General features: G+C 39.0%; 2 protein-coding genes across 3 annotated transcripts; one reads left to right on the top strand and one right to left on the bottom strand.

Moving 5' to 3' along the window:
* Positions 1–32: 32 nt before the first annotated feature.
* Positions 33–2,814, top strand: zc4h2 (zinc finger, C4H2 domain containing). Of its 2 annotated transcripts, none has more exons than XM_057360866.1 (5): positions 33–242; positions 1,228–1,399; positions 1,534–1,706; positions 1,980–2,142; positions 2,593–2,814. In XM_057360866.1, exons 2-5 carry the CDS (start codon positions 1,244–1,246, stop codon positions 2,704–2,706), a joined length of 606 nt encoding a protein of 201 aa, XP_057216849.1. In that variant the 5' UTR covers positions 33–242; positions 1,228–1,243; the 3' UTR covers positions 2,707–2,814. The 2 variants fall into 2 exon arrangements, with proteins under 2 accessions (XP_057216849.1, XP_057216841.1); XM_057360858.1 differs by lacking the exon at positions 33–242 and adding an exon at positions 350–673.
* Positions 2,815–5,911: 3,097 nt separating this feature from the next.
* shisa2a (shisa family member 2a) lies at positions 5,912–7,486 on the bottom strand. Its single transcript, XM_057326017.1, has 2 exons — positions 7,111–7,486; positions 5,912–6,729 (listed from the first exon to the last, which is right to left on the bottom strand). Exons 1-2 carry the CDS (start codon positions 7,397–7,399, stop codon positions 6,230–6,232), a joined length of 789 nt encoding a protein of 262 aa, XP_057182000.1. The 5' UTR covers positions 7,400–7,486; the 3' UTR covers positions 5,912–6,229.
* Positions 7,487–12,969: the final 5,483 nt, after the last annotated feature.

Raw genomic sequence — 12,969 nt, forward strand, 5'->3', positions numbered from 1 at the left:
CTCTCTCTCTCTCTCTCTCTCTCTCTCTCTCTCTCTCTCTCTCTCTCTCTCTCTCTCTCTCTCTCTCTCTCTCTCTCCCCCTCCCTACAGCGGCCCCGACTGCACCCACCGCCTGCGCATCGGCAACACGTCGGACGCCCCCTGTCGCTGCGATCGGACGGGTAGAGCTGCAGAAAGTGTGTGTTTACTGCTTCGGTCTCAGAGCGTTGAGCTTCTGAAGCACGTGGGTGGACGGGACTCCGGTAATGCAGCAACTGAGAGTTAAAAATACATCGGGCTCGCCGAGAGTTAACGGGAAAAGATAATCGCGCTGTACCAAATCACTACAATACGCTTTTTTAAAAAAGCTTGCTTGGTGTGTTGTCTGTATACCATACACAACGCCGTATCCACCTGTAACCTCAGAATAACGTGTATAATAAACGTGCGACAAGCACTTGTTAGTAGGTGCACTGCCCCTTTAAGACCCGGTGGGTTGTGGGAAATGTAGTTTAACGTCGCGTTGCCCGTTGTCCACAGCTGGTTAGCATTTCCATTGTCTTTTTTATGAGAGTGGTATCCGCCACTCTCTCTACATCCTAATTTTTCCACACAAAACTCCTACGGGTTCGTAGTTCACCATGTCGGAGGAGCAAGAGATAATGTGCAAGCTAGAGAACATCAAAGAAATACGGTAGGAAAAACTGAAATTGACCTAAAGCGAACGAGCTAGCCCGTGTTCAACATCTGGCTAATTTCCACTTGGAAAGCGGCAGGTTTCTTTGAATCTTTTGTTTCGTGAGCAATGTACAATTGCCACTCATAGTGTATCCGAAAATGATGCACGGAAATCCTCGTTTGACATCGGACTTGTGTCGGTCGTGTTGCTAGGTCAAAACGGATAATCCATATTAAAAACGCGGAGATTTTAGATGGCGAATAGGCAGCTAAATCTGCATTAACTTCCATTTTTAAGCTGTGGTGACACTGTTATTTTTACATGGACGAGTGTGCACAAGCATCATGTCGTTATTAGAGACGAAACTGCAAAGTAAACGGTTAATTTCCTGCAGAACAGTTAACACACTGACAAAACGTTTAAACAGCCCTTAAACACAGGCTGTTGTTTCGTTTTAAGCGTTCCTGTTCACACATTGATGTGTTATTCATGAAACCATTGGCACCAGTAGCCATAGCATTGCCATTGGATTTTATGCATTGGTTGTCTTGTTTTGTGTGATTGTGTAGAAATAAAACTATTCAGATGGAGAAGATCAAGTCTCGGCTAAGGAGTGAGTTTGAAGCGCTGGAATCGGAGGAGAAACATCTCAGAGAGTACAAACAGGAAATGGATCTTCTGCTGCAGGAGAAAATGGCTCATGTGGAGGAGCTGCGACTTATACATGCTGATATTAATGTGGTAAAGCGAGAAATCACCACACATATCTTTCTATCTAAAGCAGTGCAAGAGTTCTGTAGTGTTACCAGGTCAGATCCTTAGCTATTGGGTTACCACCATTTTGATTTATGGAGAGTCTGTATTTCTTTCCCCAGATGGAAAACACAATCAAACAGTCTGAGAGTGACTTGAACAAATTGCTGGAGTCAACCAGACGGCTCCACGACGAATACAAACCCCTGAAAGAACACGTGGATGCCCTGAGGATGACCCTCGGCTTACAGAGACTCCCCGACCTCAGCCAGGAAGAGGAGAAGCTGTCTTTGGAGTAAGTAACTGTGTGTGTGTGTGCGTGTGCGTGTGTGTGTGCGTGTGCGTGTGTGTGTGTGTTAAAATAGGGGGACTCCTCAAAATGAGTCATTTGAGAGTAGGAGTGTGTGTTCACAAGATTATTTCTATTATCAATTTATGAATTTAATTCTTAAAGCTGACTCAGAGAATTGTGAGAGAGACAGAGAGTGTGTTTGTGTGTGAATATAGTAGATGCATTGGTGGGAGTTTAATTGTTTAAATGTGTGTGTACTCTTATCTCACCTTTTAGCTACTTTGAAAAGCAAAAGGCTGAATGGCAGACAGAACCCCAGGAGCCTCCTATCCCAGAATCCCTGGCAGCGGCTGCTGCTGCAGCCCAGCAGCTTCAGGCTGCTCGTAAACAGGACGCCAGGCAGACGGCAACCTTCAGGCAGCAGCCTCCACCTATGAAGGTGCTTTACACATGCTTTCACACGTGTGTTTTTGGATTCACTTCTCTGTTTGATGCAACAAAAGAACATTTGGCTCAGTCACTATCAGTATTTTCTGCACAACTGTTGCCCTTCAACTGCTTCTTAAACAACAGTACCAGAACGGAGCAGGTACCAAATTTCAGGTTCAGTTACCATGAAATTAAATGCAGATTCAGTAATGGCTTGTAGGACTTCAATCATCAGCCTTTCCTTTCTGACAAAAGATTTATTGTTAATACAGTTATGGAGCACAGTTATGCTAAAAAAAAAAAAATTGGAAAAGGGTTAGATACACTTGTAAATACTACACATAACAATTCACACTGTTGATCAAATCAGACACTGCTAAATTGTATTGACACTTCTGAACAGATACTGTATGATGATATCAAGAGAAATATATTGATTTAATTGGTTGTCTGCTCTTAGGCTTGCCTGTCCTGCCATCAGCAAATCCACCGGAACGCTCCAATCTGCCCTCTGTGCAAAGCCAAAAGTCGATCACGCAACCCCAAAAAACCCAAGAGGAAGCCAGACGAGTAACGCACACACTTACACATGCAGCCCCAACCGAGAACAATTTACTTGCATATTTACTCGCATAAACACACACATTCATGCATGCACATTACTAAACACACATTCTTTAATCATATGATGCCAGTATCTGCAAATTAACACATAAACACACAAATGTCCTGAAATAATGGACCGTCTGACCTCCCATAGTGATACTCATCCCGTAGTTAATTTGTCTTCCTGTTTCAGTGGACGTGAGATCTTAGTTTTTCATTTCATTTTTATATAAGAGAAACATTGGTATTGTGTTTGTAAGGTGCCTGTATTTAGAACGTAGTGGAAATGGATGCTGGTTTATCAAATATTGAAGTGTACCTGTGTGGGGTTTAATTGTAGTGCTTTAGTTTAAAGTAAATGAAATGGCTTTAGTCAATAGAGCAGTTTGTACGGTATTCAGTTAATGCTTAAACTGATGTTTAATAATTTTGTATTAACAATGGTATGATTTTCAAATGATATTATGCTTTTCAGTGTTTTTTCATGATTTAAGTGCAAATTGTTTTCTTTTTTTTGTATTGTGTAACCGTGCCCTGTTCCTGACCACATCAGTGTTCTGTATGTAAGGGCCATTCACACAGAACAGGTTCCTGCGTTCAGAAACAGCTACATGCATTGCAATTTAATACTACAGAATGCATTAGTTTTTAAATGTATTAAGGTTTAACCTTTAACAGAGAGATCTGATGCATGGCCAGACATGCATCTAACACATTTATTTAAAATAACAACACTCTTTGCAAGTAGCACAAACAGAACACAAGAATGTGTTGTGTGTGAACGGCCCTTTAGATGTACAAAGAAAATCTGGAACGCAGATTGAGAGTTTTTGAGTGCTTGTAAAACCATCATGCAGTTTGTGTGCATGAGTTGTCATTTCGGCACAGCCGAATGTTTTGGAAATTGTGTGAAGGAACATTAAGATTGTGTTAGATTCTTTAGTATTGAATCATTGTGTTTATGTCTCATCTTTTCTGAGATTCATTTTTTTATATAATTAATTAAAATCTGTGAAACTAATAAACCGTGGAACTTGTCATGATTCATTCTTACAATAATCGTTTCTTTCAGTTGGTCACGTGATCTGATTCTTTTCCTGTCTTTCAGTCAGTCGCTGTCTGTGGTTGATTTGATATGTACATGTCATTTGACCTTTAACCCATGACCCCATAACAATGCAATAATCATTCTGGTTTTGCTAATCTCTTTACCAGTATGGGGCTTTACATTCTTTTTGCGTTGCACTCGGCATACCAAGGGGGGCGATATACACTCCTTAGAGTGTTCCAGGTTAAATACAGTTAAGCTGTGTTGACAGGATCTTTGACATACGGTTGCTTTCCATGGAAAGTAATTATTGAAATTGCTTCAGTTGTCAAAAGCAAGCAGACATGTTGACAGAAATCTGCTCACAATGAAAGATGATGAGGACAGCAGTTCTCTGAAAAATGCCAGACTGTTTTAACCCATGGTTGGGTCAGATTTGGCCAAACCCAGCTGTTGGGTTAAATCAACCTTACATTGTTTAGGTTACTTTAAATGGATAGTTCAACCAAAAATTTAAATTCTGTCATGTCTCTAGTTATTCCTAACCTATTTTCTTTATTCGTTTGAACACAAACATAGATATTTGAAAGAATGTTAGAAACCGACCGTTCTGAGGCACCATTGACTACCAATTAAAATTGTAGTCAAAGGTGACCCAGAATTGTTTGCTTTCCTACAATATTCCTTCAAAATATATTTTGTGTGCAACAGAACAAAAAAATAATAATAATTTGTCCTACATGGTAGCCAATGGTCTCTCAGAACTCTCGGTTGCTTACAGTTTTGCAAATATCTTTGTGTTCAACCGAGCAAAGAAATTTACACAGGTTTCGAACAACTAGGGAGAGTAATTCATGACAGAATTTTCATTTATGGGTATACTATAACTTCAACAATTGGGTTTGTCCATATCATATATTGAGTTTGACCAAAAGTAGACAAACATAAAGGGTGACTAATAATAATGATTTATAAAAATCACGAAATATAGAGATATGAGGACAGGAGCAATGTTTTAGTTGTTTTACCCCAAAATAAACCTTTAGGTTTCTCAACACCATAATGTGAAATTAAAGTCTAAAATGATTAGGGCCCCAAATACATTACTTTATCTTGACCATAGTTAAAGGGATGGTTCACCCAAAAATAAAAACTCACTATTTACTCACCTTTGAGTTGTTCCAAATCTGTATAAATTTTGTTGTTCTGATGAACACAGAGAAAGATATTTGGAAGAATGCTTATAACCAAACAGTTCTTGGACTCTATTGACTAGGAAAAACTACTCAAGTTTTTTTTTTGTTCTGTTGAACACAAAAGGAGGTATTTTGAAGGTTGTAGGACAGCAAACACTTCTGGGGCACTTTTAACCACCGTTGAATTTTTCCTATCAATGGTGGCTAAGAACTGTTTGGTTACCAGCATTTGTTCAAATATCTTTCTAAATTTATACAGGTTTGGAACAACTAGAGAGTGAGCAATTCATGACAGAAATTTCATTTTTGGGTGAACTATCCCTTTAATTTGATTGTTTTTGTCTCTGTAATAATAGCAAATATGGTTTGTTTAGCAAATAGCAAAGAAAGTGTGATTTACTGTATGTGCTTTTGGTGTTTCAGGTTAAACATTTTCAGGATTTGGGCTGAAAATTTGTTGGTTCATCTCCAGTTCGTTAATGACCTCATATGCATCTGCTTACACTCCAGCTGGGCCATCCAGAGTTTAATCTCAGCAACGCCCCTCTTTACCTGCTTTAATCCCACTCTCAGGGGCGTGAGGAGATCTGCATCTATTGTCCCTTTCCCTCCTGCTGCTTCCGCACACACACAAAACCATTCACATACGCACAAAACCCGCTCAGCCACACACACAAACAGCTGTAACGGCTGGAGAGCTTTGCCATCACAATGTACTGTAAAGAAAAACCCAAAGCTCTTTGCAGGACAAAGAAGCACTCAGATTCAGATGATCACTGACTGTTCAAGAGTCAGAACATTACAAAACTAAAAGGGCACAACCTTTGTCTACTTAACACACTGTAATATGACCTTGTTTTAAATACAACTAAGAGAATTTTTGTTGTGCTTTAAGAATGAGAAGAGAAGCAAGCAAGTGGCTAAGAAAATAAATGTATTCTCTATTCTGTTATAAATAACAATCAGCAATTTCTCAGCAAACAATCAACTGTTCATGCAAATACACTCCTATGAGAAGCAGCAATACACCACGAGTATAACACATGATGTCAGTCACATTTAAGTCAATATAAATCATATAAAGTTCTTTACCCAGACTATCAATTTAACTTTCCATTTTAAATGCACATTAACACTGAACTGTCTGTGGAAGCCTAAGGCAACAAAACAACGCATCCCTGAGACATTCCATTATAAACTTCTTATTCCTTATGTGGTCCCAGTTGATTTTGTAGAAAGTTGTGTAATCAGATGGTGACAGTGGGGTATATGGGTTCAGAGTGCATAGGGGCCTGTGGAAAAGGCTGCCCATGCACCTGGCCGTACGCAGGACGTGCGTCCAAGAACGCGGGGGCCACCAGCATGCTACGCTCTGGAGGAAATCCATAGTTCATGTAGGGCTGGTAGAACTGTGGTGCCCCCTGGGGAAGTGGAGGAACATATTGCTGCGACTGAGTGGTGGGAAATGAGTTTCCCATTGGCCCATAGAGGTTCACACTGAGCTCAGATGGTGGAGGTCGAGCATTTGTGGTGGAGGATCCTGAAGTGGAGGTGCGGGATGGCGTCGAGCTGTCCACGGAAGGTCCTCCCGACTCCAGCAGGCTGGTTTGAGCAGCAGATGGTCCGGTCGGCCGTTCACTCGCTTTGGGTTTAACACACTGACAGCAGCAGATAGACACGACTGACCCGACCAGAACGAATGACAGGAATGCGCTCACCACAATCACAAAGGGGAGATAGGTCGGAACTGGGTAGGAAAAGAGAAAGAATTAAACTTAAGAACTGTATAATTCTAAATACAATAGTTTATAGCCTATTAAAATTCAATTAAAACATATAGAAAATATCACAGAAATTCTCATGGTTTAATGGGTATTATAATGGGAATTGTATTGGTTTTAATGGACACTTTGGTTTTGCCTAGTAAGAACCAATAGAACACCATTAAAGGGACAGTACTATGGGAGTCAATGGTGGGCAAGATCTGTTTGGTTGCTATTAGTCAAATAAACTATTAGAATTTGTTTTGTTTTTTCAGTGGGTTGCTATTGCATTATGCATAATTAAAATAAAATTGGATACAATTAAGTAAAACGAAGAAAAAAAGTTAATTTATATAAATGCTCACCACTTTCAGTCCTCATCCTTATGTCGTCAGCGTTTTCAGACTCGGAGCCCGTCTCGCAGGTGCTCTGATCGAGGCGCGCCTCCGCGTAGGTGCAGCAATACCTGAGCGCGCAGGTCCCGCAGCAGTAGCGCGCGTCCTCGCCGTCAAAGCGCTCCGGACACTGGAAGCCCCGGTGCCAAGAATTAAAGGAATCCGTCCAACCATGACAATATTCCCCCGATACCGCAAAAGACACCGGGAAAACAACGGAGACGAGCAACAACAGCGCGCGGGTTGCGAATGAATACATGCTTGCGTATGTTTAAATCCTTTCGATTGTTTCAATGTTGCTGTAGTCCCAGATGAAAGTCTTGTAGGTCTAGCGCATCTGATCTGAAGTGAACGTCCGGAGCCGCAATTTATCTGTAAGAGACACACCCCCGCCCCCATAGCAGACATACATTATCAGCCCCTCCTCTCATCAGCGCACTGTTATCAGCCATCTGCATTTAAAGTTAGCGCAGGGTTGTTTTGTGTGTTTTGCGCTGCTAATGACTATATACAAGATATGACAAGCAGTGATGAACTCAATTATCTCCATAGTACAAAGTGAAACTTTAATCTGATCAAAATCTCTATCAAGTTTTAAAGTGAGAGTAAGCTCTGCACCAGCTTTGGAAAACTAAATAAACTTTACTTCTTTTAAAAGAAACAACATTGATTTAGTCTTCTTAACAAAAATGTTCTCCCAGCTTTGTCATGGAATCGAACCCATGATGTGATGTGGGTGTTGCTAGTGCCATGCTCTCAGTTTTCTGCCATAGTGCTACAGAACTATACTGTTCACAAAATATAAATTCTCACTCAGTGTGTCAGCTACATTGCAGATGTACAAATAGCATGCCTATTCATGTCTGGAGACGGACGGAGCCTTGTATGCGAGTGTGTGTGAGAGAGAGGTTAAAGGTTACAGACTTTGCTTGTCTGTCTCTGTTTACTTTATCTGAGACAGCGAGGTCAATTCATTATCAACACATCTAACACACACACAGTCACAACCTATGAAACACTTTCTTTAATGCAGTGGTTCAGTTTTTATAGTTTTTTTATTCATTTGCTCACATTTGCTTACTCATTCAAGTGAGCAAATGTACTTAAAATCAAAGATTGAAATGTATTATTATTGTGAATTGTAGATGCGCAGCAATACAAAATCATTTACATGACAAAAATGGATACTCTCGTTTTAAATAAATGTTTCATTATTTCCATTCTCTCGGTAAGCTAAATTGGATTCCATGGTCATTTGACACTAAAAACATATTTTACGTGTATAAACATGCATTTTATTCAATGGTTTTCACATTGTTTTTCTTGCATTCAATGGCTGTCAAAACAGAACCACCAGTTGGGAACCAATCATTTCTGCTTTGTGCACCACTAAAAAGAAACTTTCCTTCAAAAAGTATTTCGTAAAAAGTATACATAATTCAATATATTCTCTTTAGTGCAATGATTTTATTGGTCTGTCATTAATGTGATTCGTTCTGACTTTTTACTAAACGTCCAATCTCTTACAAAAAGTCTATTATATTCTATTTATTCTACCGCCTAAATTCTTGTATCGCTAAACAAGGGCTACGAAATAGAAAGGACAATAGCCTCATCTCTAGTGCGTGTACTTCTCCTAAACACTCCTTGCCATTTACCTTGCGGCTTCTATTGAAACACATTTTACCTCCATTCAGATTTTACTTCTCTCGGCTTTATCCCCAAAAACAACACACACACAGTCGTTCACAGAAATCTTGTTCAACCGATGCAACTGGGCAGACCTGATTGTGTCAAGCTATTAACAGAGATTAGTCTTTACACAAAAGACAGTAAATTGCCATTGTCTGAGAACTAACACATTAGCATGAGGTCAACAAAGCCCGTCTCCTGAGGGTGTGACAGGCCGGGCTTATTGAATATGACTGAGCTATTAACATTAACTAGATGCTTAAGGTTTACATCTCAGAGACTGTGACCACTATAGGAACATTAGGTGTATGTGTTTGTATGTGCATGGGCTCCAGATGGTAAATGTATTTTCTGAATAGCAAAATAACTGTAGTGTAACACCATTTCGTTGAATTTGTTTAGGATTACAAAACTAGAGGGTGGAATAGGGATAAGAGAAATAGAAACAATGAAAGTGAGGGAAACAGAGGCCTGCATAGAAATTAAGACAGAGGAAAGTTGAGAAACTGGGAACGAGAGACTAAAAGCAAGAGGGAATTGCGCTCTAGTTTCAGGTTGCATTTGAAACGTTGTCGTTCACATCTCATTTTTTTGTCCAAAACCATAGATACAAACATTGCCTACATTAATTTCTATTAATTACATTTATTTAAATGACCCTTTTAGGTATTAGGGCAATTAAACATTCATACGATTTTAGCTGCCTGGATGGTTGGTATGCAGCCTTGCACTTACAAACTTTTCTAATTGTTGTAGGGCTAATAGAACTTGTTAATCGACGTCGCCACGTTGAATGTTGCGCCATCTTGGGAGGATGGCTGCTAGTGCGTTCAATGCAGTGTTTTGTTTTTCTTGTTTGATTAGGAAATTTTAACTATGGTAGGTCGGTCTTGTTGTGTTAAAAACTGCAATAGCATTACGCAGAGTTGTTCAGGAAAAGCCCATGATTCTTTCACTTTTGATCTCACCATATATCAAACAAAACAAATAACGGTACAAATCAAAACAATAATAGCAGTGGAGTATTATCCTCCCAAGATGGCGGCGCCATGCAACATGCAACATAGGGCGTGATGTCAGCTTTAGATTCTCTATAGTACAATATGATTTAGAACAGTAATTTTGTAGTAGGCTGCTACATAATATAATAAGTGTATTTATGTATCTATTTTAGCTAGGCACTAGGTGTTTTGTTTTTAAATATGTTAATGTAACCATTTTTCATAACAAACAGTGTTATGTAAATCATATCATGGTACTAAAGAGCCATCTATGGTCTTTAGATCCATTAGCAGACACTGTTATTTAAAGCACAACATTGAAAATGGAAAGTAAAATGCAATGCACCACAACAAATGTATTGGAAATACCACTGTTAATTACTGAAGAGCAATGCTGATGCATAAGGTGAACATTTGTACTAGACAGAATTATTAAGACATCTCTGTCATTCAGTACAACCTTCTTGACATGCCTAAACCTGGCAGAGCTCACACTGAGAGAGTGCAGGAATGAGATATATGAAATGATAGGAGCTGGCTTGAACATTAGACAGCGTTTAGATCCATCTCCAGATTCAAACATTATCTTGAAGGGTCTGATTCGTGTCTGTTTTCTTTATCTGATTCTCTGCTTTAGAGATTCCTAAGCACGTTTGCTTCTTAAGCACCTGAAGGCCAAAAAAGAAATGTTAGGAATCAGATATCCATAAACGCACATTTTTCGCTATTGTTCTGAGTTGATGTTGTTGTTATGATCTCTGATCTGTTTATAACATGACACATTTTAATTGTGTTCATTTGTTGCCATTGTTGTCTCGTGTTCTACAGCAAAATGTGTATTTTGTGCTTTTGTGCGTGGAGGGACTTGGTAGCTATTTGAGAGGGAATTTGTCTTAAGCTTGATTAGCTGTATGTTAATGTGTTTCATTAGTGCGTGTGTTATCAGATAACTGAGCCTAAGGGTCGGGGGTCGTAATAGGGACAATGGGTTGAGCAATGGGGGTCCTCCCCAGCAATTAGGCAAATCTGTTTGGGCCACCCTGCAGGAATAACCCCCATGAGTGTGTGTCTGGATGTATGTAGGGGTTAATGAAATATCGAGATTTGTTAAAGCTTGTCTCTAACAAAAATGCAAAGTTATTTTTTTTGTGCACCATTACACTTTAGTAATTTATCTGTGATTTATGTCACTTTACTGTATATAAGCTCAGAGAAGAGGAACACTTTATGTGGAACACTTTATACTCTTTAACCCTCTGATGCATAGTGGTCGCTGCAGTGGACAGCTAATTAAAAGCCGTTTTCTCCTAAATGCAATGGTTTCTATGGTGGAATTGCATATCAGCTTCTAGAGTGCTCTCTGCTGCACCACTCCATTGGGGTTTATTCATTGGTCAGTCATTGTAACTGCATGTGAATTTCCTCTGAAACCAAGATGGCTGACAGACAGCCACACTGGCTGACTACTGCTATCTTGTCAATCCTTCTATTCCAGAAGAACCTTAGAGGTAAAAAAATATGATGATATACAGTAACATCTAAGTTACAATATTATTCTTTAATTTTTTTATTTCAAATAAGTAGTAAATTACAATTAACCATGTGTCCAATGAAGTGGACATCATGCATTGCCGAGTATATTTTCAACACAAGTCATGTAATAGCTTCACCCTTTCTTGTGAGTGTTTTGTTTGTAAGTCAGTGTATATTTGTTATATTTATAGGATATTCATGTGAAAATATACATTTCTGTGCAGATTAGCTGTAGTTTGTGTGAGTAAAATTGTCATATTTTGTTGGAGATCAAGTGCAGCAAAGAATAGGGAAGCCTATAGTCCAGGAAATTCTCTCTGAGTCCAGTGATGATGAGTATAGTGACAACAGTGATGATGAGTGGCTGCCTGAGAACAGTAGACACAAGAAAGCTGAGGATGAGGGAGATGCAGACAGTCAGGACGCTGAGAGTCAAGATGATGAGGGCCAGGATGTAGAGGGAGGTCAGCATGATGAGGGAGCTGTGGAAGATTCGCACCTGGTACCTGGCTGCACTCAAGCTCGCAAAAATGTCTGGAAATTCCAAGACAATGATTTTGATGGAGACTTGCCTCGTTTTCTTGGAGACAGGAAAGTGAATGTTATAGGAAGAGATCCCATAGATTTCTTTAGGCATCTTTTCCCCAAAGATCTCATTGATGATATTACAATACATTCGGTATCCCAGGACATGAATGTACTGGTCCAGCGAGGATGGCATTCATCTCGGAATAATTGCAAATGCTATGTCTGTAAAGAGATAACTATCTTATTGCCGAAGTTCTTGTTGCTATATAATGGCATGGTAATACCAGTCCTGCAGCCTTTAGTAATTATGGACACAATAATCTTCTGGTTGGTGATGTTTTGAAACATAGACTAGTCTTAGATGTAAGCTTCACAGTTGTATGTGTAATTTGTTTTCTTATTCAGGCCTAAACAATAGGCCTATATAATGTTAAAATGTGTGAAAATATTAAAAAATGTTTTTAAAGCATAAAATGAAATGATTATTCATGAATTTACCATGAAACACAATTTAATTCATTTTTACATTATATTCATACTGTTTTATGTTGAGCACTCAGGCGCGTGTAGTCCACTGGATTGGACAGTTCTGTTCTGATAAAAAAAATTATATTTTTGAAAAAAAAGTGAATGTTTGTTTTTTTCATGCCCTAAGAAGAATACAAACACTTAAGAAAAAAAACTTGACCCGGGCTTTCGTAATTCATGCATCAGAGGGTTAATACAGTGGGAAGAGGGCGGTTTGTAATAAAAATTAAGAAATTGTAAAATAATTTTTTTTCACTCAATTTGAAATAATGCGGCGTTCAAAGCCATACACCTCGGATTTGGGATATTTCCCATAAGAAACCCGGAACTAACGTATGAATTTAGTAACATTAAAAGTATTTATTCATATTAAAACGTTAATTTTACTAATGATTTAGTAGCATTAAAACATTACAAGCGTTTATTTACATTAAAACAGCGCCGTTCCAGAAATTATTTCCTGTTTGAAGTGGGAATTATCATAAATCCGAGGTGTCTTGAACGCACCATAAACTATCGAAGGGAGCAAACAAGCGAACAAATGAAA

This window comes from Triplophysa rosa, linkage group LG2 (assembly GCF_024868665.1).
Source record: "Triplophysa rosa linkage group LG2, Trosa_1v2, whole genome shotgun sequence".
NCBI classification, from domain to species: Eukaryota; Metazoa; Chordata; class Actinopteri; order Cypriniformes; family Nemacheilidae; genus Triplophysa; species Triplophysa rosa.

Bases quoted from the DNA above. Each gene is read 5' to 3' on its own strand.
- zc4h2 (XM_057360858.1), top strand. From the start codon at position 621: ATGTCGGAGGAGCAAGAGATAATGTGCAAGCTAGAGAACATCAAAGAA. The intron at 1,400-1,533 runs GTAAAGCGAGAA...TTCTTTCCCCAG, and splicing joins TACATGCTGATATTAATGTG to ATGGAAAACACAATCAAACA. The intron at 1,707-1,979 runs GTAAGTAACTGT...CTCACCTTTTAG, and splicing joins GAGGAGAAGCTGTCTTTGGA to CTACTTTGAAAAGCAAAAGG.
- shisa2a (XM_057326017.1), bottom strand. From the start codon at position 7,399: ATGTATTCATTCGCAACCCGCGCGCTGTTGTTGCTCGTCTCCGTTGTT. The intron at 6,730-7,110 runs GTGAGCATTTAT...TTTCCTACCCAG, and splicing joins AAGGATGAGGACTGAAAGTG to TTCCGACCTATCTCCCCTTT.